At 40.2% G+C, this 25630-nt stretch overlaps 1 protein-coding gene across 5 annotated transcripts in view; it reads left to right on the top strand.

Annotated features, from left to right (window-relative positions):
• The first annotated feature begins 6787 nt into the window (after positions 1–6787).
• The window catches only part of ANAPC1 (anaphase promoting complex subunit 1), a 99217-nt gene continuing 80374 nt past the window's right edge, over positions 6788–25630 (top strand). For 2 of the 5 annotated variants that reach the window (XM_036262477.1, XM_036262479.1), the window contains exons 1-11: positions 7493–7609; positions 8868–9104; positions 10135–10293; positions 15087–15138; positions 15362–15462; positions 16025–16107; positions 17196–17269; positions 19729–19874; positions 20055–20275; positions 20928–21137; positions 23807–23902. In XM_036262477.1, coding sequence (XP_036118370.1) covers positions 8892–9104; positions 10135–10293; positions 15087–15138; positions 15362–15462; positions 16025–16107; positions 17196–17269; positions 19729–19874; positions 20055–20275; positions 20928–21137; positions 23807–23902 — 1355 coding nt within the window. In that variant the 5' untranslated portion in view covers positions 7493–7609; positions 8868–8891. Of the gene's footprint in view, positions 6998–7492; positions 7610–8867; positions 9105–10134; positions 10294–12644; positions 12741–15086; positions 15139–15361; positions 15463–16024; positions 16108–17195; positions 17270–19728; positions 19875–20054; positions 20276–20927; positions 21138–23806; positions 23903–25630 lie in introns of those variants that run through there. The other 3 variants (XM_036262476.1, XM_036262475.1, XM_036262478.1) reach the window with 3 other exon arrangements.

Genomic DNA, 25630 nt, shown 5'->3' with positions numbered 1-25630 from the left:
ATCAACAATCTAACTTTACACCTAAAGGAACTAGAAAAGGAAGAACAGCAAAGCCCAAAGTCAGTAAAAGGAAGGAAATAAGATCAGAATGGAAATAAACAAAATCGAGTCTTAAATAACAATAAAAAAGATCAATAAAACCAAGAGCTGCTTTTTCAAAAAGATAAAAAGAATTCATTAACCTTTAACCAGACTCATCAAGAAAAATGAAGGACCCAAATAAATAAAATCAGAACAAAGAGAAGTGACAGCTGACACCACAGAAATAGAGAAGAATATAAGAAAATACTATGAATAATTATATGCCAACAAATTAAACAATCTGGAATAAATGGATAAATTTATAGAAACATACACTCTTCCAATGCTGAATCAAGAAGGACCAGAAAATTGAAACAAACCAATTATAACCAACAAATTTGAAACAGAAATCAAAGAACTCCCAACAAACAAAAATCCTGGACCAAATGGCTTTACAGGTGAATTTTACCAAACACCAAAGAATTAACACCTCTCCTTCTTGAACTATTCCAAAAATTCAAAAGGAGAGAAAACTCCCAAACTCATTTTATGAGGACAGCATTATTCTGATTCCAAAACCAGATAAAGACATTACAAAGAAAGAAAATTACAGGCCAATATCCCCGATGAACATAAATGCTAAAATCCTTAACAAAATATAAGCAAACCAAATTCAGCAATACATTAAAAAGATCATGTACCTCGAAACAGTGAATTTTTTTCCCTGGGATGCAAGGTTGGTTCTATATCTGCAAATATATCAATGTGATAAAGCTATAAACAAAATGAAGGATAAAAATCACATGATCATGCCCTGGTTGGTTTGGCTTGGCAGTTAGAGTGGCAGCCTGTGGACCAATGAGTAGCGGGTTCGATTCCGGCCAAGGGCACGTACCTCCATTGCAGTTCATCCCTGGCCTTGATCGGGGTGGTGCAGGAGGCAACCAGTCGATGTTTATCTCTCTCTCCCTCCCACTCTAACTGAAGATAAATAGAAAAATATCCTCAGGTGAGGATTTAAAAAAAAAATCACATGATCATATCAATAGATACAGATAACCATTTGACAAAATACAGCACCCATTTATGATAAATACAGCAAAATGGGAATAAAGGCAACACACCGCAACATAATATGCCATATATGACATATATGATATATAAGATATATCTCCTTGGTCAAGGGAAACAAAAGAAAAAGTAAACAAATGGCACTACATGAAACTAAAAAGGTTTTGCACAGCACAGGAATCCATCAACAAATGAAAAGATAACCTAATGAATGGGAGAATATATTTGCCAGCGGCCACCCAAAAAGGGGTTAATATCTAAAGTTTATAAAGAACTTATAAAACTCAAGACCAAAAAAACAATCTAACTGAAAAAATGGGCAGAGGACCTAAATAGACTCTTCTCCCAAGAAGACATACAGATGCCAATAGACATATGAAAAGATGTTCAACTGCACTAGTCACTAGATAAATGCAAATTCAAACCACAATGAGATCTTACCTTACACCAGTCAGAATGGCTATCATCAATAAATCAACAGACAAGTGTTAGTGAGGATGTGGAGAAAAGGGGACTCTCATGCACTGTTGGTGGGAACGCAGTTTGGTGCAGCCACTATGGAAAATGGTATGGAGGGTCCTCAAAAAATTTAAATTGGAACTGCCTTATGACCCAACAATTCCAATTCTGGGTAGATATCCAAATAAACTCCAAAAACTAATTTGAAAGAATATATGCACCTCTGTGTTCATTGTAGCATTATTTACAACAGCAAGATATAAAAGCAACCCAAGTGCCCATCAATAGACAAGTGGATAACAAAGAAGTGGTACATATATATACAATGGAATATTACTCAACCATAAAAAAGAATGAAATTTTACCATTTGTAACAGCATGGATATATCTAGAGGGTATTATGCTAAGTGAAATAAGTCAGACATAGAAAGACAAATGCCATATGATCCCACTTATACATGGAATCTAAAGAACAAAATAAACAAATAAACAAAATGGAAACAGACTCAGTTGCAGAAAACAGACATATGGTTGCCAGAGGGGGGGGGGTGAGTGAAAAAGGCGAAGGGATTAAGTGGTACAAATTGGTAGTTACAAAATAGTCACAGGCATGTAAAATACAGCATAAAGAGTATTGTCAGTAATATTGTAATAATTATATATGGTGCTGGGGAGCACTTGAAATATCAAGGGGAACACTTTGTAAAGTATGTGATTGTCTAACCACTATGCTGTACACCTGCAACTAATACAAAATAATATTTAATATAAAAAAAAAGAGAAAAGATTGTTGCCCTGGTGGATGTGCATCAAAGGATCGAGGGTTTGATTCCCGGTCAAGGGCATGTACCTGGGTTGTAGGTTCGATCACCAGCCCTGGTTGGGATGCATTCCATAGGCAACCAATAGATGTGTCTCTCTCACATCGATATTTCTCTCTCTCTCTCTCTTTCTCTCCCTCCCTCCCACCCTCCCTCCCTCCTCCCCTCCCTTCCACTATCTCTAAAAATCAGTGGAAAAAATACACTCAGGTGAGGATTAACAACCAAACCAAAAAAAAAAAAAAGATGGTCATATGGGAACATTTTTTGTTACATGTGAAAAATTAGACTCTTTGATAAACTCGTTTTTTTAAAGTCAATTTGCATAATCATAATACAATAAAAGGCAGTGAAAGAATCCAAATGTAACTCATTCTTGAAATTTAAAGTTCAATGTTATATATGCTTTATAAAACTTACCATGATATCCCTCAAAAAAATAGGAGTAGAAACCCTCATCTATAGAAGCAAATGCAGGAGTTGACCTATTTACAGACTGGCCGACTGACAAGCCCTGGAAAACATATAGGGACTTTCGTAATTGTTAGACAAACAATGTGCCCTGCTGGTTGTATTGTTAACCTCTCAGTTCACCAAATATAGGTTCTCAAAGCCACACTATCTCACAAGCATTTAATAAACCTTATTGGTCTAGTTTTGTTCTTCTCACAAATGTAATTTCAATTTATAATATTAAAGTTTTCTTTTGAAGAAGAGAGAAGAAAATGATTTAATAAGAGTAGGTGTCTCATTCTCTTGGAGCTGACATTATTAAAGTGACTGACATTTACTTTGCCACTTACTCATTTTTATTCCATAAATTATATATCATATATAATATAATTCATAAGTAATTATATATTATGCACCAGACCAGGTTCTAGCCATGAAACAAGACCTGTGCCCTCAGGATCTCATAGTCTGAGTAGCAGAGGGACAGGGACAGACAGACAGACACAGCCCCACTGAGGAGTGCTCTAAGGCAGCAAGCACAGGCCTGGCTGAGCACACAGAGTGGGGACTCAGGAGACACAGGCAAGGCTTCACGGAGGAGGTGGCCACTCGCCCAGCCTAGGTGACTGAGGTTTACAGTTAGAGGTGGAACAGAAGAGAGCTTCTTTTTACCCACTCACGCCAGGCAGAGAGTTGGCTGAAAGAAAGCATTTGGCTCTGTTCTCTCCCATGTGGTTCGCCCCGCCCAGTTCCATCCAATTCTCTGGTTCCTGGTTGTGGCATAGAGCAAGGTGTTTACATTCATTGCCTCTAGATGGCAGTATTCAATCAAAAGCGCTGGTTTTGATTGCTTGGGGTGAAGAAGGGGACAGGGTCCTGGCAATAGGATTTTTAATGTTTTAAATTTTACTTTAATTCACCAAATTTAAAATGACATATATGCTCATATGCCCCCAAAGATTAAAAGCATCAAGCAAATACTAGGGTATTGCTGTCCATGGTAGATGGGAAATTACTGCCCAATGGTTCCTAGAGAGTTGGTAAAGCTGGAATTTTGCCATGTGAATGATCTTTTCTTACTGTGTGCCCATACCTCCTGGCCGAGTAACAGATGTGCACATTGATGATGTTATACTTAATTTTTTATGATCTCCAGTTGGCTCCATCTTCTATCACTTTTTACCTGTAGGGCCCTGTGCGGTCTGGCAGAGAGGCAGCCGTGGGCCCTGTGAAGGCCCAGAAAGGAAGGGCTGAGGGGACGCAGAGCCAATGTTTCAGAGGAGAGGAAACCTGTTCCACAGTTCACTCTCTTGGTTAAAATGAGTAGTTTAAGAATTTACATTTATCAGATGGTTATTGGAAACTGTAATCAGCTGCTTCTGAGATGGCCCTCAATGGTCTCTGCTTCCTGTGTAATCCCCTCCTTGAATGTGTCTTGGGATGTCACTATTGAAATTAGATAATTGTGGATTGTGACTGACTTCTTACTAGTAGACTCTCTCTATCGCCTTTTTGCCTTGTATGCTTTTATGATGTTGGGGAACCCATGTGGCAAGGAACAGTGGGTGCTCTCGCCATGCTGAGGGCAGCCTTTGCTTACAGCCAGAAAAATACTGATACCCTTAGACCTATAACCAAAAGAAATTGAATTCTGTGTGAGCCCAGATGCAGAACTGGCCCCAGCATAACCTATGATGAGCCCACAATCCCAAGCAATGCCCTGGTTGCAGCCGCCTTAGACACTAAGAAGACGACCCATCTAGGCCAAGACTCCTGACCCACAAAAACTGTGACATAATAAATCTGTCATTTTAAACCATGAAATTTGTGGTGATATTGTTATGTAGCAATAGCTACTAATGCAAAGGATTATATATTTTGTTATATGTACATTAAAAGTGCCTTGGCCCATGTGGTTCAGTGGTTAGAGCGTTTGGCCAACACACAGAAAGGTCGCAGGTTCCTGATCAAGGGCACGTACCTGGGTTGCAGGCTTGATCCCTGGCCCTGGTTGGGGTGCATGCGGAAGGCAACCAATCAATATCTCTCTCTCACATCGTTTCTCTCTCTCTCTAAAAAAAAAATCAGTGGAAAAAATATCCTAGGGTGAGGATTAACAAACAGAAAAGTGAGAAATAGGGATTTGATCTATTCACATTTTTTTCGCATATCAATTATATCTGGAGAGTTTTGCTAACAACTGGGATGAGTTATCAACCAAAGAGGTCTGTGTTATAGTATCGGACATAACTGTGTCTGTATCCAAGATGCAACCTCAGGGACCCCTGTTTGCAGGACACAGCAGAAAATCAGTGAGTTGGTGGTCTGCGGGAGTCCATGCCAGGGCTTCTGTGCTCTGAGGAAACGGATGACTCACTTGACAGCAGAAGAGAATGGGAGGGGGATGGAGAAAACAGGAGATGACTGTTCTCTGAAACCACTGGATGTGAGCTTTGAACCCCCATGAGCAGAGTGGGTCGTGGCAGAAGCCGAAGGATTTGTTCTTGTAAGAGGCTTTGTCAGATCTAGAGTCCAGGCAGGGCTGTCAGTGACACCAGAGTGCTGCCGGGGGCAGGGTGACACGTTCTGCTGGGATGGCAGCGCTGCTCTGGCACCTGAGGATGGGGTCTTTGGGAAGTCTGGAGGGAACTGTCGGCATAGACCTGGTGTCCTTACAGAGCACATCCTTGGCTGAGGCCACAGCGGGTTTATGGGCAGACAGGGGAACACCAGGAGGGAGAGCTGGGTGACCTTGTCAGCGATGCTGCCTCACAGGTGGGACGATTAGCAGCATAAGACACTCTTTGTGGTTTGTGCTGCCGGGTTCCCTAGAAACCATAGCTGGGGTCAAGTCTGATGAATGCTGATGCTTTAGCCCCAGGTAGAGAGCATGAGGGGACGGGGGGAAGCAGGGAGGATGAGAAGTCCCGCACTGGCACTGCACCACAGGCTGCCAGAATCTCAGTGGACTGCGGCCGGTGTGCCCACCCAGTCACACAGGGCATCTGACAGGCTGTGCGGAGAAACCATGCCTCAGAGCAATGCACCTGAGGGAGAAGAAATGAGACCTAAATGGCTCCTTCCTGCCTTGTTCCATGGATCAAAATTTCCCCCTGTATCCTCAGGCCAGTGCAGTTAGGTTTGGTTTCAGATAAATGACTATATATATATTTAATCCTCAGCTGAGGATATGTTTATTGATGAGAGACACAGAGAGAGAGAAACACTGACCGGTTGCCCCCTGGCTAGGGGTTGAACCCACAACCTAGGTATGTGCCCTGACGCAATGGAACTCGCAACCTTTTTGGTGTATGGGAGGATGCTCCAACCGAGCCACCCAGCCAGGGCTCTATCGATATTTTTAACCTAGAGATTTCAGCAATGGGAGATTAGAGCGCAGGGAAGTTTTCTACTTTCCGTAAGTGTGATATTGTACAGTTAAACACGGAGAAGGAGGGCAGGGCGAAGCTGGGGTTTTTAACCCAGGTCTAGGAATCACCTGGGGGTGTGTCTCTGGCGCTCAGAAACTGCACACAATGTTTTTGTGAGCGCCTCCCTATTTCCCTCAACTTTTCAAAGGGTCAGGCCCTACAGGGTCACAGCACACTAGCAAAGAGAGAAAATCAGCAGGCCGCCCCACTTCCCCCAAACCTGGACGCAGGTGCATCTCCTTGGGGGTGGGAGTCAGCACAATTAGCGGGAGTCAGGAGGCAGTTCAGGCTCGTAGTGGCCTGACCCGGAGATGTGGGCGCCGGGAGGGTCCTGTTACGATACAGACGCTAGCCGACTTGGTCCTACTGCTGGGCGGGGCGCTGCGGCGGGGCGGAGGTGCTGCCCAGCCGAGTCGACTCCAGCACCCTCCCCGAGCCCCACGCGCAGACGCCGGGAGCCAGGCTGCGCGCCTCCGGAAGACCCAGTCTCTCAGGCCCCGCCCCCTGACCCTGCGCAAAGCAGGACGGGAAGCCAAGATGGACGCCTCCATTTGAGCGCCTTATCTGAGCGAGGAAGCCTATGCCCCTGCTGTCCTCAGCTGCTGCTCGCTCTTCCTCAGGAGTAGGGGAAGGAGAGGGAATGAAAAGTTGCAGCGGCGGAGGAGTCCCCGTGAACGACTCTGCTGTTGCCCTGGGGGCGCAGCCGGGCTCGCCGCGCCTGACGCGTCCCGAGTTACTCAGGTAGGGGCCCGGCCGGCGGCGCTGGGGGTCGCCACGTGTGCCCTGACCCCGCACCTCCGCGAGGCCGGCGGCGCGGGACCGAGGGCGGGCCCGGAGCCCTGGCGGCGTGTCCCGTGGGCAGCGCGCCGCGCCTCCTTCCCGAGCTGCGCGGTGTCCGTGTGCTGCCGCGGCTGCCGATGGGCCCTCCCCTCCCCCAGGGTGTCTGAGGCCCAGGCTCTCACCCGTGGTTCTCTCCGACCCCCGGAGGGGCCGAGGAAGCTCTGCGCTTTGCAGAGCCTCAGCTCAGGGTGCCCTCTCTGGGCATTGGGGGTTCCTCTTGACCCAGCTTGGCGTTACCGCTGGCAGGTAGTCCTCGTTCCCAGGCACGCTGATGTCTCGGTTTGTAGCCCATCTGTTCATGCAGTCCTTGTTAGATGTTGCTCCTGGTAAGTGTCAACACAGGTTTGTGGCTGTACACGAATTAAGTATATTGCCTTAACCAGCACGAAATGATCATTGCACTGTGATTAATTCTGTCATTAATGATCTTGTAATTTTCTCTCAGAGTCTTAAGAAGTTGGTTGTCCTGTTGACTAGAATATAGGAAGACCAGCTGAATTGTGTTGTTTTCTTGTAAGTTTTATAAGGCGCTATCTCAGTCATGTCCCCAGTTTAAGTGTTCTCAATACTGAGTTCTCAGGAGGAAAGTGGCTTGTTGGTGACAGTTATCTCAGGAATAACATGTAATTCACAGCAGAAATAACCTCAACTCTAGAGGAGCTGCATGGGAACCAGAGGTTTTGAGATACTGCAGCCAAGAAAGCTGCTGGTGGCAAAAAGATCTCAGAGGAGAGAAGCAAAGCCGAATTAAGTAAACTCTTTTCATTGTGAATGCCATTTCAAACACTGTTTTTAAAGATTGTCCATAGTGCTGACATGAACATTTGTTTTGATTTCTGTATTTGAGGATTGCAACTTAACTGTGATGCCATGGTTGTTGTCTCGGAGCGGAACTGGCATCCACCTCATATGCCACATTATACCGTGTCAGAATTTGGCTCTCAGTTTCTGTTCGTAGAAATGTTTTGGAAGTAGGGGGCATGTTTCCACCCACAGTTCATCCACTTCTTTGTAGTTATAAGCTGAACTGTAATAGAGTATGTTAATTCAAAGCTAGGATTCTCAAATTTGCAAACAAGCATGACTGTCCCATTGCCAGAGTTATTTTACTTATGCCTTGGTCTTTGAGGTTTGGACCAGAAATTGGAATTGATTTTGGTTATATGTTTAGGTAGATTGAGGCTCAAAATTACTGATGACATTTGATAGTCTCTTAAAGCAGTAAGTAGTTCAGCTTTTGATGAATTAGAGTAATATGTGGGTTTTGTTTGTTTTATTTCAATATGTCAGTGATCTGTTAGGTGTGCTTTTCAAATGAGGTTTCAGCATCTGAACAGAAATGTCCTTAAATGTTGAGAGCCATTTATTATAAAGTAAAACTTGTCAAAATTCTTAAATGTGAAGTGTGGAACAATTAGTGTGTAGTAGTAGTAGGAAACATAGGTAGGTGTTGTGGGACATAAATGTATGTCTGAACTCAGTGGTTTCCTACAGTATTGTCTATTGATTAATCTGCAAGTAAAATGTAGCTTTAATGTTAATTATGTAATGATAGTATAAGGTAACTATAAAATGAAAACTGTAATTACCTGAAAGAGTCAGATCTAGAATACCCTTTGTTGCTATCGTTGCTTGTACACTTACAACCAATAGTGTAATAGGATTGTGTGACGCTCATCTAAGGATTAATGATTCTTCTGTAAACTTTTATGATCATTTTCTTCTGATTTTGACTCTGACAGCTGACCAGAATGTGTTTGAATTCATACAGAAATAATGTTGATATCTGAAACCCATGTCGAACTTCTATGAAGAAAGGGCAACAATGATTGCAGCTGGGGATTTGCAGGAATTTGTTCCTTTTGGTAGAGACCACTGCAAACACCACCCTAATGCTTTGAACCTTCAGCTTCGGCAGCTGCAACCAGCCTCTGAGTTATGGTCGTCTGATGGTGCTGCTGGCTTGGTGGGATCCCTGCAGGAGGTTACAATCCACGAAAAACAGAAGGTTGTATTATGATTCTCTGTTTGTTTTTGAAACGTAGAGAGATGCGATCTATTTGTAATTTAAGACTTCCCAGATGCAACTGAGAAAGGAATATGATGCTACTTCTAGGGCAAAGGCTAAGATTTGGTCATTTTTATTAAGGCTAAAAATAATGACCTTTTTGTATTGTAGTGTCATGGCTGTTTATTTAGACATAGATCTCATGGATTTATAATGAGAGTTACTATGATTATGGTCCATTTAAAACCTCTTTTTCTTCACTTAGTATGTGGGGACCAGATTTCATGTTATTTGGTGATTAGGTAGTAGATTAGAAATGGTCCCCTGCTGCTAAAAATTTACATGTTTCTAGAGGAGATAAGAAATGCCACATAAGAAGATACAGTACTAGTTTTTCAGCAGGGTAATGAGAAATAAGTACATGTTAAACAGTCTTTCTCATCTTAATTCCATTTTTATATCCCTTTTGAGATGCAAAAATTTCAGAGAGGGAAAGTGTGTGTAGTTAGAAGTTTAAACCTTTGTCTGCCCTGTACATTTTGATGGCTGGGACAAGGGCAGGAAGGTGAATGTATATGCAGTTGTAAAACAGGGAAATCTGTATGGTGGATAAGCCCCCCAGTGTCCCATGTGCCCCTCACTGCCCCCTCTGCATCACCCCCCATATGCTTAATATGTCTTTTTAGTCTCCCAAGAATGTTGGTTTACTTTTTGGATGTATAGGTAATGTATATTTTTTGTTTATATTTTTGGCAGCATAATATGGTAATATAACAGAATTCTTGAGTAAATTCTCATTTATGAAATCCTATAAGATATGCTAGACATACTCATTCCCCCACCCCCTGTTAATCAGTGGCACCAAACCTAAGAGTTGGGCTTGGACTAAATCTTACTCCACAGACAAAGAGAGAGTAGGAGACTTGTATCTGGATGGCTGTTCAATTTTAATTAATAACTCTTGCTCTATAATCTTGAAAAATAAATAAAAACAGCACTTGAAGTTGTCTTACATGTGTAAATTTTTAAGGAAAGCTGGCAGTTAAGGAAAGGTGGAAGCGAAATTGGGGAAGTGGATTATGACGAGGAACTCTATGTGGCTGGAAACATGGTGATCTGGAGCAGAGGAAGTAAAAGCCAGGCACTGGCTGTTTATAAAGCCTTTACAGTGGATAGTCCTGTTCAACAGGTGAGTTGATTTGAATTTTAATGTTTGATTGACTGTTGAATACTTTTTTTAAATACAAAGTTTTTGCTTTAAAATTTAACAGAAATGATAAAAATAGTGTATAATGATCCCAGTAGCTTTGTACATTTTAACATGTAGTGAAGATAATGGTAGGGAAATAAAATTTTAATTTATTTTCTATAGCATCATTTTTTACACTGTTTGTCAATTTAATGGTAATGTTTAAACACTCAAGTAATTCAATTTGTTATTGTCAATAAAAATTTATAAGACATTAAGGGTACAAGAATATATTAACACATGATTATATTTGATTGCAAAATGTTGAATAAATAAAAATCAGTTTCATAGTAATGCTCAGGTCCAAGGGAGATGAAAAAAATCGAATTTGTTCTCATTGCATTTGGCCATTACACCTAACTCTATTCTAAAAATTAGTAATTAAAGGGACAGAATTAAGGAAAATCCTTCATTAAAAGGTTTTTTGTTTTTGTTTTTCCATTTAAAGAAGAATACCAGCTATTAAATACAGGAGGAATGGTAGGGTTAGAAAAATCATCATTCTGTACCCTCCGTGTAATCTCTGATTCAGACAAGGATGGTAAATGGATAGGAATGCTATTGGGTGAAAAGTGTTAGCATGGCACCAGGTGTCATCCAAAGTGAAGAAAAAAATGTATCTCTACTTTGAAGCTGCGTGTTGTCCTCCATCTCAACAGCATGGTGGATTTACCATCACTAATAAGGGACAGAGGACTTTTATATACTTACCGCTGTCATGCAGCAGGGAGATATGATATCATCTACTCAGTTTTCTTCCCCAAAATATTTGACATGAATATGTAGACCTAACTTCCAGTTATAGGAAATATGGGGCTAGAGGGTCAATTTGTAAAATGTCATGAGTTAAAGAATGGGTTGAGGTACACATTAAATAAGAACAGCCAGAAGTTGATAATTATGAAGCTGGCTGATGGGGATTCACTATATTACTCTGCTTACTTTGTATATGTTTGAAATTTTCTATTAAAAAAAAAGGTAAAGCCCTGGCTGGTTTAGCTCAGCAGTTAGAGCATCGGCCTGTGGTCCAGAGGGATCCAGGTTCAGTTCCCGCTAAGGGCACGTACCTCGGTTGCAGTTTGTCCCTGGCCCTGGTTGGGTCGTGCGGGTGGCAGCCACTCGATGTGTCCCTTTCACATCGATGTTTCTCTTTCTCTCTCTCCTTCCCACTCTATCTGAATAAAAATGGGAAAATGTCCTCAGGTGAGGATAAAAAAAATAAAAAAAGGTAAAGAAAAAACCGCTATGAGGAACAATTAGACAAATCCAGAATATGGGACACTCTACATTCTGATCTCTTTAAAGCAGTGGTTCTCAACCTTCCTAATGCTGCGACCCTTTAATACAGTTCCTCATGTTGTGGTGATCCCCAACCATAAAATTATTTTTGTTGCTACTTCATAACTGTAATTTTGCTACTGTTGTGTCTTAGGCAACCCACAGGTTGAGAACCGCTGCTTTAAAGAGTCAGGCATAGAGAAAAAAAGGTGGGGCCTATGCTAGATTACAAGAGACTAAAGGGACATCACCAAATGCAGTGTATTTTGCACCTTGTTGAATGAACTTTGAATCCTGGTTCTAGAAAATTGGCTAAAAATGATGTTTTTGGGAAAATTTGAAAAAAGTTGTAAATGGACTAAATATTAGGTGATGTTAGAAAATTTTTTTCTTAGGCAACGCGATGATTTTACGGTGTATAGGAGAAAATCTTTGTGTTTGGGAAATGCGTGAAGTGTGTAGGGCAGAGTGTCACGATGGCAGTTTTCAGGTAGTTAGCGCTCCCAACCCAAATCCCCACATGCACACACACAAGCAGATACGGCAGAATGTTAACAACTGTTAGATTTAGGTGAAACAGGTATTCACTGTACTATTTCAGCTTTTCTTACTGAAAATTTTTAGAATAAAAAGTTGGGGGATAAAGGAATACATTTATAGTAGTTGAATTGTTGGGCTATTGTCAAGAGATTTCAAGACTGATTAATTTTAAGTTTCTTATTGATAAACACTGAAATCTTGGTACCTGGACACTGCTTTTTTGTTTTTTGTTTTTTCCCCCATTAAGTGTTTCCTGATGAACATTGTATTCTTCAAACAATATATTGGGAAGGATAAACTGAATTATTCCTAAACTTGAGGGCATGTATAAAAATCATTTCTGTCCAGGAGTGTTGAAGCCAGTGATCATTTTGATGATAATTTCCCCCCATGTAACCATATGGTTAGTGTAGACATGAAAAGTGGCATGATGACATCCAAGTAGTTCTTTGCTTTTATGTTTCCATCTTAAGTTCTCCAAGGAATGATTGCCTGTTTACTAGATTCCATGGATGTGCAGTTAGATGTATTGTGTCTTTTCTCTTGTCTCCTTCACCTTAAGATGGAATGTAAGTAGAACGATAAGATTTGTAATTTCCTTTTGGTCTGGAAAACATATTGTTATTTAGTCTTCTTGCTAATATGGAGAAAGATAATTTTTTATTTTGGTTAAGAAACAATATCAGGTGTATGTGCCTTAGATTTAGTTTATCCCTTCCTTCATTCTGCAAGTATTTAGTGTCACTGTTTCTAAGTGTGCTGGGTGCTAAGGTGATAAAAATGGGTGTTCGGTGTCTGCCATTGAAGAGCTCATACTGTTGAAAGATGAACAAATGAACAGTAATTAAAATACTGTATTCAGATAAATGAAAGTGCCATGTATTAGCTGTGTGTCCACAGTGTGGTGAGAGCCAGGGGGACTGAGCTCTGAAGGGAGGATTTCTCAAAGAAGTTGCTGTGTGAACTGGAAGTTGGGAAAAGAAGAGCATACCAGGCAGAGGCAATCACAGCCAAAGAGTTATGGAAAAACATGCTGTTTTCTCAGTTCAGAGTGGATGTACACAGGGTTTGGGTGTGGAGAGAAGCTTGCTAGTGCTGAGTGGATCCAGACTGAAGGGCCTTGTATGTGCCTGGGAACCTGGATTTTAAACTGTATGCAGAAGGAGCCTGCCAAGGACATTAAAATAAAAAGTACATCTTCAGTTTTGTATTTCAAGAAGATATTATTTTGGTGGCAATTTGTAGGACTGGCTGGAGAGTAGAGACAATGTTGTCAGGGATACTATTCTGTGATAGCGCAGGGAAAAAGATTGGCTCTGTGAAGAGAGAAGACAGGTGAGAGACAGAGCTGAGGGAATGTGCAAGGGGTTAGCCATGTCTGAGACATTGGGAGTAAAGGAGAGGGTGAAATTAACATTCATTTTCAGAGACTGGAAGGATGGGATTTCATAAAAGGAAGCTGAGACAGTAATAGGTACAGACTAGATTTTGGATGTTTCAGATGGGAGTGCAGCTTCAGTGCTGGTTTTTCCTAAACTCAACAACAGAACAAACAATTCAGTTTAAAACCAGGCAGAGGGCTTGAATGGACATTTCTCTAAAGAAGATACGCACATGGCCAATGAACACATGAAACAATGCTCAGCATCATTAATCATTAGGCAAATGCAAATCAAAACCACTATGAGATACCACTTCATATCTGCTGGGATGGCTGTTATATAAAAAATGGAAAAAATAACAGATGTTGATTAGGATGTTTAAACATTGGAACCCTGTGCATTGCTGGTGGCAAAGTAAAAAACGCCACTGTGGAAAACAGTTTGGCTGTTCCTCAGAAAGTTAAACCTAGGATCACCATATGATCCAGCAAGTCCCCTTGTGGGTATAGACACAAAAGAATTGAAAGCAGGGACTCCGATAGTTGAACGCCAGTGTTCCTAGTAGCATTATTCACAATATTCAAAATTGGAAACGACCCAAGTGTGTACGGAGAGATGACTGGATAAACAATATGTGATATATGCCTATAATGAAATATTCAGCCTTTAGAAGGAAGGAAATTCTGGCATGCTACACCGAGGTGAACCTTGAGGACATTATGCCAGACATAACATACAAGTACTGTATGATTCCACCTTCATGAGGTACTTAGCTTTGAATAGGCAAATTCATAAAGACAGCAAGTAGAATGGAAGCTGGGGGAGGGAGAAATGGTGTTCTTGTTGAATTGGCAGTTTCTGTTTGGGATCGTGGAAAAGTTCTGGAAATGGATAGCAAAGAGATTGCACAGCGTCGTGAATGTCTTAATGCCACTGAATTTCTACACCTCAAAATGATTAAAGTGGTAAATTTTATGTTATGTATGTTTTACCACAGTTGAAAACAACCCCATAAATTGCCATTAAGTAATCTCAGTAAGTGATAGGTGTGCCAGTGAGAAATTGAGTGTTGTTTCCTAGTTTATGTTTTGTAAGGGGAAAGGGAAATGTTAGTTTTTCTAAAGATTTTTCTAAAGTGAATTTAGGAATGTCTAAGAATGATAAAATCATTAAGTAAGTGTGGAGATTATAAATAGCTCTTCTGATAATCTTCAGTTTTATGTAGGACATACAGTATAAGACAGGTTGAGCCGCTGTTTGAGGTCGCTTGTGGCAAGGCTTCTGTCTGGTAGATATTTTTTATTTTTGTCTTCCCTTTTTATAAAATATATCTGCACACATAGTTTATCTTTTATTATAGTATTTATTATTAATTAGTCTAATTTTATCTTATTCTTTTTTTTGTTCCCATGTTGTATGTGTTGAGCTGATGAGACAGTTGTTATGTAGATGTCATAATTATTAGATACTTTTAGTTTATAGGTTATTATTTCAATACAATTTTCTTTGGTAAGCATTTTGTTTTAATTTTAGGCTTTGTGGTGTGACTTCATTATATCACAGGATAAGTCTGAAAAAGCCTACAGTAAGTTTCTTTTTGAAGTTTTATTGCACTTTTTGATTCCAAATGTGTATCTCATTGTTTTTTTGTTGTTGTTTGTTCAGAAGAAGTAGCCACTAATAATAGTGCTTTTTCCTAAGCATTTTTATATTGTTTATTAAGAATTTCTGTTATTGGGAATTATAATTTGTGATTGTTGGGATTTTTTGTGGGGGGAGCATACATCTTGTTATATTCTTTCTTGCAGGTAATGCTGAAGTAGAAAAATGTATATGTATATTGCAAAGCTCATGTATCAACATGCATAGCATAGAAGGAAAGGATTACATAGCTTCTTTACCTTTTCAGGTAAACTTGAGTGTTTGCATGTTTTTGTGTTTGGTTGGAAAATATGCTTGAATTAATTGATTTCAGAAGTATTGCTACTCTCATGTCTTATAGTTATCAAGGATGTTATTTTTACTCAAAATAAAATTTAGCAGCTTTAATGGCTTACCATTTTTTTCATTCTTTGCAAAGAAAGTAATTTAGTGGAGTGAATTATGGAGTCTTTTCTGAGTTTTTCAGTTGAAGTGATACATAGGAAATAATTTTGGTTATAGTAAGCATATGACAGCATTCGTCTTTTTCCTCTTTATCATCTTTTTAATGCCTAGTGCTAATGTTAAAATTTTATCACATTCTCACTTTGGTGCTGATATTTGCTGGCAGGAAATTTAGATTAAATTTTTCCTTAGACTTGATTTTGTCTTATACTTGCTTATTAGAATTATTTTAAAAAAATACAGTTAAATATTGTAAAGCTCTTATTAAATTGGAAGAACATCTAATATTCTATCTTGTTTTCTGAAAACATGTTATAAAGAGTAGTTTCTTTTACTTCTGTTTTTCCCATCCGTTTACCTGGAAGGTTGCAAATGTTTGGCCCACCAAATACGGATTGTTGTTTGAACGAAGCAGTTCTTCACATGAGATACCTCCAGGTCCACCCAGGTATCTAGTTTACTCAGTTCAAAATATTATTTGGATTTTTTTATGTTGGTTCTGAGGTGAAATTGTTTCCCTAAGAGTTTGGGATGATGATAATTTACATAGTAACAGTGTAGATCTATGCCATTTTCTCTCATCTCAGTGTTGCATACTTGTGAATTCTACTTTTCACTTGGTACTGAATCACCGACAGCTACCCCTCAACCAAGTTGTAAAATCGAGCAAACGTATATGGTTTAAAGATAACAATACTTAATTTTTAGCTCTGCCATTTTTCATTGTGTTTCTTTGGGCAAATCATCAGAGTTTTCTTGGCTTTCATTTCATTATTTGTTACAGACATACTATCTTTTACATCTTAGGATTTATGCAGGATTAAATGAGCTAATGTGTATAACCTGCGACACAGGGCTTAATATACTTTAGAAGTGCAAGAAACGGTAGGTGCTCATTGATTGTGTGTTTACCTATCTCTGGAATCAGTTATGAGCTCAGTGAAGGTCAGGGACATACAATTCCTTACCACAGTGTGGTACAAGTAGTACATATTATGTTTTTAAAAAATTGCTTACAAATTTTAACCTCTTTCAGAGTTTAGATAGAAGGCCTATCTCCCCCCACCCCTTTTTTTAATCACTCCTTAAAAACATGCAGCCTCTTTAATTTTACATGGAGGTTTTTATTTTTTAAGTGAACTCCTGTGTAAATAGGTGTAGGAGACAGAATTTCTTAACTTCCAAAGACACACTGATGCTAAGAGAGGTTACAAAAAACAAAAACAAAACAGACTATGTTATGCCCATTACCCCCATTGGTTCTGTAATGTTATGAGTGCTGTTTGCAGATGGTCCCTTGCCTGTATTGATTTCCCTCAGTGTGTGTATGCGTAGACTCTTTCATAAGAGGGACTTCTAGGAATGAAATAGAAGAGACTTTGAAAAACAGTATGTAGAGAGTTTATAGGGCTTTTTTTTTTTTTTTTATGAGAGGGTATGTAATCTGGAGAAGATATTTCTTTGCAAGGAAGGTGCAAAATTTGTGCACAGATGGAGTTATCTTGTATTGATGATTGATTATTTGTTTATTACTAGAGAACCTTTACCTACTATGTTCAGCATGCTGCATCCACTAGATGAAATAACACCACTTGTTTATAAATCTGGAAGTAAGTGTATTTTTAGACATTCTTTTACATAGCTCCTTTTATTTTTGTATGTGGGGGTGGGGAGAAAATGTAGGTGCTTATAAAAATTTGACTTGTTTCATAAAAATAATATAACTTAAGCACTTTACAAAATAACTTTTTAATTATGAAACTAGTTTATGTTAAAGTAAGAACTGCTTGCCCTGACCTTTTTGGCTCAACGGTTAGAGTGTCAGCTCACAGAGCAAAGAGTTATGGGTTCATTTCCGGTCAAGGGCACATACCTTGGTTGTGGTTCACTCCTGGCCCTGTTTGGGGTTGTGTGGGAGGTAACCAATCAATGTGTCTCTCTCACAGCGATGTTTCTCTGTCTCTATCTCTTCCCCCCCTCTCCCTCACTCTATCTGAAAATAAATGGAAAAATATCCTCGGGTGAGGATTTAAAAAGTAAGAACTACTTGAATACTATGGTATTAACAGTTTTAACAGTTATTCTTTTCTTAAAAATAGAGCCTATAAATTGATCAAGATTACTGATAGGTTTGCTGACCTACCTGTAGAAGACCCTGTTCCTCAGTGATTAATAAGTAAATGAATAATACTTAGATGAACTAAAATTGTTTGTTTGTTTGTTTATTTTGTTAATCCTCACCCGAGGATATTTTTCCTTTTATTTTTAGATAGAGTGGTAGGGAGGGGGAGAGAGAGAGTAAGAAAGAAACATCAATGTGAGAGAGACACATTGATTGGTTGTCTCCACATGACCCTGACAAGGTGTCAGGGCTGGGGATTGAACCTGCAACCCAAGTATATGCCCTTGACTGAGAATTGAACCCATGGCCCTTTAGTCTGACGGCCAACACTCTAACTGCTGAGCCAAACTGGCTAGGCCAAGGGCTATTTATTTATTTATTTATTTTTTTAATCCTCACCCGAGGGCGTTTTTCCATTTTTTGTTCAGATAGAGTGGGAGGGAGAAAGAGAGAGAGAGAAACATCGACATGAAAGGGACACATCGAGTGGTCACTACCCGCATGACCCAACCAGGGCCAGGGACAAACTGCAACCAAGGTCCATGCCCTTAGCTGAACCAAACCTGCATCTCTGGACCACAGGCTGACGCTCTAACCGCTGAGCCAAACTGGCCAGGGATATTTATTTTTATTTTGAAGAAAAAAATAGAGATTCTTAGGCCTACTTTGTAAATTTTAATATTTCGTTTTTCCTACTCATAATAACCTGATTTGCTTGGGCTCAGAACTCTTAATCTACAGGTATTTCTGGTTGCATATTTTAAAATTTTTAATGTGACCAAACATACATGATAGGTAATTGTGACTGGCAAGGATGGAAAACTAAAAAAAATTTGTTTTATTCTTACTTTTAGGACTTTATCCCAAATACAGTACATATTCACTGAGTTGTTTATCTCCTGTATTAGGGCTTGGCAAGCCATAGCCTAAGGCTTAAAAGCTAAGAATAGTTTTTACCTTTTTAAAGAGTTTAGAAAAAAAGATTATGCAACAGAGTAAATATGTGATCCACAAAGCCTGAAGTAGTTACTCTTTGGTCTGTATAATCCTATATTATACTGGTAACAGTTGCAGACAACCTAAATAAACATGTTGGCACCTGTGATTGAATTGTATGTGGCCATTATTGATCATGGTTTTGAATAACATTTAATTACCTCAGGAATTACTTATTCATAATAATTAAGCAGGATATAAAACAGTACAAATGGATTTTGATTTTGTAAAAACATAAGAAGTGGATGTATATACATAGGAGAAAAAGCTAGAAGGTATACCACCTGGTGTATTAATGGTGGCTATTCTGAAATGGTGGGATTATGAGTGGTTTTTTTTAAATAAAGTACTTAGTTTTATAAAATAATTGTGTCTTTTTATTTTCTAAGTTAACTGAGAGGGGATCATATAGGACATTGTCAAACAGGGACAGGGAAGTCACTTCATGGTACCATAGAGATCGAATCGGAAACTGAACTCACTAGCATAGCCTGGCTTTGCATGGATAATAGTAAAGCAGAAGCCAGTGTGCTGTTCAGCACTGTGTGGGTGGTCACAGGACAGACCGCGTGCAGGAGAGAACCAGTAAGGAAGTCAAACTTGGCAGAATAGGAGATTAAAATCGACGAATGAGGTGGTTATCCAAAGAGTCGTGGACCTTTCGGCTGTGGTGGTGAATTTAATGGTGGGTCAGCACAAATCTTCACCTTTTAATTCCAAGTGTGTGAGACTGAAACTGGTAACACTCTCATCTTTAATGTATTCTGAGGACTTTGATGCCCAAAGTAAATTCATTAACAAATCAGGGTTAATTAATATGTTCACGGATTTTTGTGCTTTAATTGGCTCGTTTTCTCTTGATCTTTAGGAATTGCAAGAAGTCTTTTTATAAAGAACAGTTTTGTAAAGTCCATTGTTCAAAACCTGATTATTTCTATTTTGTCTTTAAAGGTCTTTTTGGTTCATCACGGGTGCAATACGTTGTAGATCATGCAATGAAAATTGTTTTTCTTAGCACTGACCCCTCCATTGTAATGACCTATGACACTGTTCAGAGTCTGCATTCTGTGTGGGTTCTCCGGAGAGTCAAAGCAGAGGTAAGGATGAAGGGTAGTTTATGCTGAAAACCTTTGCCTGTTTTTGTGAAATAGATTGAGCTTCACAGGGAAAAGAAAGATTGTGTTCTTAATAATGCAAATCTACCCTGAGTTCTCACAAGGAATTTACCCTTTTTATGTAATTATTATTTTTTTCCTCCCTTCTCATTTTGACTTAAGGAAGAGAGTGCTGTTTTAAAATTCTCTGAGCAGGGGGGAACTCCTCAGATCGCGGCCCCCAGTAGCTCCCTCACAGCAAACCTCAGAAGCCTGTCCAAAGGAGATTCCCCTGTGGCCTCGCCTTTCCAGAATTACTCCTCCATCCACAGTCAGAGTCGCTCCACCTCCTCGCCCAGTCTGCACTCCCGTTCTCCTTCCATCTCCAACATGGCTGCTCTGAGGTGGGGCTCCGGTGTGGGGCGCTTCCGTGTTTTAGTAAGACAGCCCCAGAGTAAGATAGCTTTCTCAAAACTTTCTTGGTTTTGAAGGATTTAAAATTTCTCTTGCCAGTCCTTGGGTAGTTTTTGGGGAAGACAGCCATTATTCCAGTTGTGTTACCAGTTTTGCTATGTTACCTCTTTTTAACGAGTCCTCTTTGGAGGCTGCCTGTGCACGTCATAGAATTGGTTCTCTCATGGCAGCAGTTTGCAGAAGTATTTTGATACTATTTTGTCTTAATTTGCATTAATTTTTCTTTTCTTTTTGGTTGTCTGTCTTTTTAGCTATTATCTATCTATTGATATAGGAATACAGTTTTGTTGGCATGCCTATGTTAGTATACAGGAGCATAGTTTAGACCTTTTGAATGAAGTAAACCATTTTTTGAGGGAGAAAAAAAGAACTGATTTTCAGTTTTGAAAGAAGGGGGTCTAAGAAGAATTGGAAATCTTCAGAATATAATAAAACACATTAACATGAAGTAATTACTCCTTTCTTAAGATATTGTTTTCTGTCTGGGGCTGTGCCATGAATGCTGTCCATACCCAGAAGTGGGGAAGGTGTGTGACATCCTGCGCTGTGGTTGTGACGTCCCCTCTCCTGTTTGTCTTGCAGTCGTGCCCATTCCCCGGCCTTGGGAGTGCACTCTTTCACGGGGGTGCAGAGGTTCAACATTTCCAGCCATGCTCAATCTCCAAGGAGACACAGTATTTCTCATTCCCCAGACAGTAATCCCAGTGGCTCTTTTCTTGCACCAGAAACAGAGCCAATTGTTCCTGAACTTTGTATTGACCATTTATGGACAGAAGCGATTACTAATACAAGGTTTGGAGCACATATTTTTATATTCAAAGAAAAACGTTGCTAAGAGTTTTAGAAGCTACTTGGTATTTTGCTTAAACTTACTTTTAGTATATTCAGTTATTAATACTTATAAAAATACATAGACATGTATTAAGGCCATCTGTCTTTTATCAGAGGACATTAACAATATTAAAGTGATCATAAAATATTGTCATTTGTTATTTTTTAATTTAGTAATAATCCCTTAGATTTGAGGTGTTTGATGGTATAGGGAGAAGCAACTAATTTCTGTAGATTAGGAAACTTGGGATTTTATAACACTTTTTAAGGTGTTTTCTTGCCCTGGCCAGTGGGGCTCAGTGGTTGGAGTGTTGACCCGTGCTTTGAAGGGTCACGGGTTCGATTCTCAGTCAAGGGCACATACCTAGGTTGGGGTTTTGTCCCTGGCCCCAGTTGGGGCATGTGCAGGAGGCAATTGATAGGTGTGTCTCTCTCACATCAGTATTTCTTCACTCCCACCCCCTTCCACTCTCTAAAAATCAATGGAGAAAATATCCTTGACTAAGGATTAACAAAACAAGACAAAAAAAAAAAAAAGAGTGTTTTTTTTTTTTAATGTTAGTTGAGTGCCAGGTGCTCTTTTTGGGAAATATAGTTCAGATCTCCATCCCGTGGGTCTTTTCTCCTTTTATGTTCTCTAATTATCTATTCATTAATTCAGCCAATCCTAGTGGCTGTGGTTAACCGGCAAATTACACTGTCCCTGTCCTCAAAAAGAGACACAGAATGGTGACACAGACACTGCCTGTTCTGCTGGTAGGGTGCTGGAAAGAGGGAGAAGGCACCATGGTCAAGGGCATCAGAACAGAAGTTCAGAAGGACTAGTCCGTGGTGTGTTCTGGGAAGTCCAGATGCGCTTGCTCTGCTGTGCCAGGGGAAAGAGAGGGCTGAGAGAGGAAGATCGCCCTGTAGGGCCGTTCCCCTTCGGTGAGAGCTGTGAGACGTGCTTTATATGTGGGGCTAAACAGGGGGTAAAGAGCAGAGCAGAAAACTTTGGATTTGTGGACCTATAAATGGTGATGAAGGCGAAAGAGGTGGTCAGAATTTAAGGAGTATAGTTTAGGGGTCAGGTTTCTGGATGGCCTGTGGACGAGCTTGTGTTTGCAGCGGGTCTTGTAACCCTCTGGAACTCTGCATGGTAATTGTGTGTATGTGTAGTGTGTAGGCTTTCCAAGGAGAGAGTTTTCACATTCATTAGAGTCTCAGTGTCTGTGACCTCAGTACAGTTAGAACCTGATGGTGTAGAGTCAGAAGAGGACTAGGGACTGAAGTCTTGGGAACTTAAAATTTTAGGGGTGAAAAGAGGAAAGAGACCAAGTTCAGAGACAAAGCAAGAGAGGTTAGGCAGGAGATTCAGCAGGAAGGAAATGTCATGGAGCTCAAGAAAAGGGCCTTTCACAGAGAAAGTGCCAGAATTGCCTGGGGCTGGTGAGTGTGGCCTAAGAGGTGAGCTCACAGAGGAGCTTCCTGCAGGACAGTGAGGTCCGGACACTTGGGGAGCAGGGCGTGGACTGAAGTGGGATAGAGAAAGTAAATGGGCCGAGGACGTGAACATAGACATAGAGACTGTTAAGGAGATTACCTTTGAATGGCAGTGAGGATACACAACCAGCCAGATGGAGGCTCTGGGTCAGGGGAGAGTTTTGTTCATGCTGACCTACTTGAAGAAAATTTATCTTCATGAATAAATATTTCAGTGTCTCTCTAAAAAGTAAGGACATTTCCTTACCCAACCACAATACCACTGTTATACCCAGCCAATTAACAGTAAGTCCTTCATATCATTTAATAGTCCATCTTCATATTTTGACTTTTATCTTGATATGAGAGAGTAGGTTTTAAGGAGCATACCCAAAACGGAAAGCAGGGGAGAGGAAATGACAATGGTCAGGGAACCAGCCAGGAGCACAGGTGGAGTATTAGCCTGGGGAGGAAGAAGGTGGTGTTTATCAGACACAGGCAGGGTTGAGCGCAGGCCTTACAGCCTCTGGCTGTGAGGCAGAAGGCAGGTGCATGCTCTTAGAAGGGGTGGGGGAAAGGGAAGATGGACCGACAGCATTGAAGTAAGTAGCTTCTCTGTTTTGGTCCTCATATAAAATAAGTTCCTTTCCTACCTTGAAAGACCTTATTGGTAAGCTGAATATATTGCAGATCCCTGTTTTACAGATTTCTGGTCTTCTGCATCACTCTGGAGAAATCTTTGGCAGTTAGAGGTACGGATTGAAGAAGAGTGAGGCAATAGAACCTAATATGAGAGAGAAGAGAGGTAGGAGAGGGCATGTTATGAAATGTCTGACCCCTTTGGTCCTTGGGATAGGAATTCAAATCTGCATTATGTTATCAGTAGGTGAATTGCATACTATGGAAGTAAAAAGTTCATTGATATTGATTAAATTTATTGTGATTTCCCCCCAAAAAAGCTGTGGAGTGGACTCAGGAATCAAATAGCTGAAAGGAATCTCAGGCATCATGAAATTCAAATTCTAGAAGCGTTTTCAGTCTTCAAGGTTATTGCTCGGCCTATGTAGTTTTTAGGTTTCTTGCAGAATATTTTCAAAGACTTTTAATAGTTACCGTGGTAGATATTTGAACCAATGCTGACAATTACTTCATTAATGTATCTATTGCAGAGAGAAAAACTCTCAGGCCTCAAAAGTGTTCATTACATCTGACTTATGTGGGCAGAAGTTCTTGTGCTTTTTAGTGGAGTCCCAGCTCCAGTTACGGTAAGTGCATATTCCCATTGATTTGGGTAAATAAATGTAGGGCTGCTCTTTCTTCCTCCCTCCCTCCCTCCCTCCCTCCTTCCCTTCTTCCTTCCTTTGTAGCTTTGTTGTAAAAATTTATATACCATAAAGTTGACATGTTTAAGTGTACAGTTAAATTATTTTTAGTAAATTTACAGAGTTGTGCTGCCATCACCACAATCCATTTTAAAATTTTACTCATCTTAGGAAGATCTCTTGTGCATGATTTATAGTCAGTCTCATTTCTGTTCCCAACCTCAGGCAACTGCTCTGTAGGCTTTTGGTCTTTGTGGATTTGCCTTTTCTGACATTTTATAGAATCATACAAAATGCAGTTTTTGTGGCTAGCTTCTTTCACTTAGCATAGTGTTTGCCAGGCCCCACCATGTCATCACTCGTGTGAGTGCTGTGTTCCTCACATGTAGTCATCCATGGTACAGATGCACCATGTGTGGGTCATCCCTCAACGGTTGATGGACATTTGGTCTCTTTCTACTTTTTAAAAATATGTTTGTCCTGATTTTTTAGAGAGAGGGGAAGGGAGAGAGAGAGAGAAATCTCAATGTGAGAAAGAAACATCGATCAGTTGCCTCCTGCACAGCTTCCACCAGGGATCGAACCTACGACCTGGGCATGTGCCCAGACCAAGAATCAAGCCGGGACCTCTCAGTCCATTGTGCAGATGCACCATGTGCGGGTCATCCCTGAACAGTTGATGGACATTTGGTCTCTTTCCACTTTAAAAAAAAAATTATTATTGTTTTTTGTTTGTTTGTTTTTGGTTTTTTTTGAGAAAGGAAGAGAGAGAAATAGAAACATCAGTGTGAGGGAGAAACATGGATCGGCTGCCTCCTGCACGCCCCCTACTGGGAATGGAGCCCGCAACCCAGGCATGTGCATCCACGGTACAGATGCAGAGTTGTGCTGCCCTGGAACTGAACTGGGACCTCTCAGTCCATGGGATGATACTCAATCCACTGAGCCACACTGGCCGGGCTCTTTCCACTGTTTGACCCTTGTGAGTTTTGGCACTGTGGACTTTGGAGCTAAAGTCTTTGTGTTGACATATGTGATTTTTTTTTCCTTGGGTAGATACTTAGGAGTGAAATGGTTGGGTTGAATGAGAAATTCATTTTTAACTTAAATTTTTAGGAATTGCTAGACTGTTTCCAAATAGGCTGAACAATTTTACATTTCCACCAGCCACATTTGAGGGTTCTAGTTTCTCTTTAACAAGATTGGGTATTGTCAGTCTCTGTGATTGTAGCTATTTTAGTGGGTGTGAAGTGGTTTTAATTAACATTTCCTTCATGACTTATAATGTTGAGCATCTTCTCATGTGCTTATTAGCTACTTATCTTTTCAGGTGAAATGTGTATTCATGTCTTTTGCCCTTTTATTAATCAATTTATTTTGAAATAATTAGAAATCACTGGAAGTTGCAAAATAGTAGAGGGATCCCGTGTACCCTATACTCTTTGCTCAGAGGTAATAATATCTTACATAGCTTTAGTACATGATCAAAACTAAGAAGTTGACATCAGTATACTTCACAGACCTTATTCAAGTTTCATCAGTTTTACATGGGTGTGTGTGGGGGTGTGTGCGTGTGATTCCAGGAAGTTTTCTCCTGTGTAGATTTGTGCAGGCTCCACAATCAAGGTACAGAACTTCTCTAATATCTCAAAGATCTCCCTCATGCTTCTT

Source organism: Molossus molossus, unplaced genomic scaffold (assembly GCF_014108415.1).
Source record: "Molossus molossus isolate mMolMol1 unplaced genomic scaffold, mMolMol1.p scaffold_m16_p_15, whole genome shotgun sequence".
Taxonomy (NCBI): Eukaryota; Metazoa; Chordata; class Mammalia; order Chiroptera; family Molossidae; genus Molossus; species Molossus molossus.
This window is presented reverse-complemented; position numbering and strand designations above follow the sequence as displayed.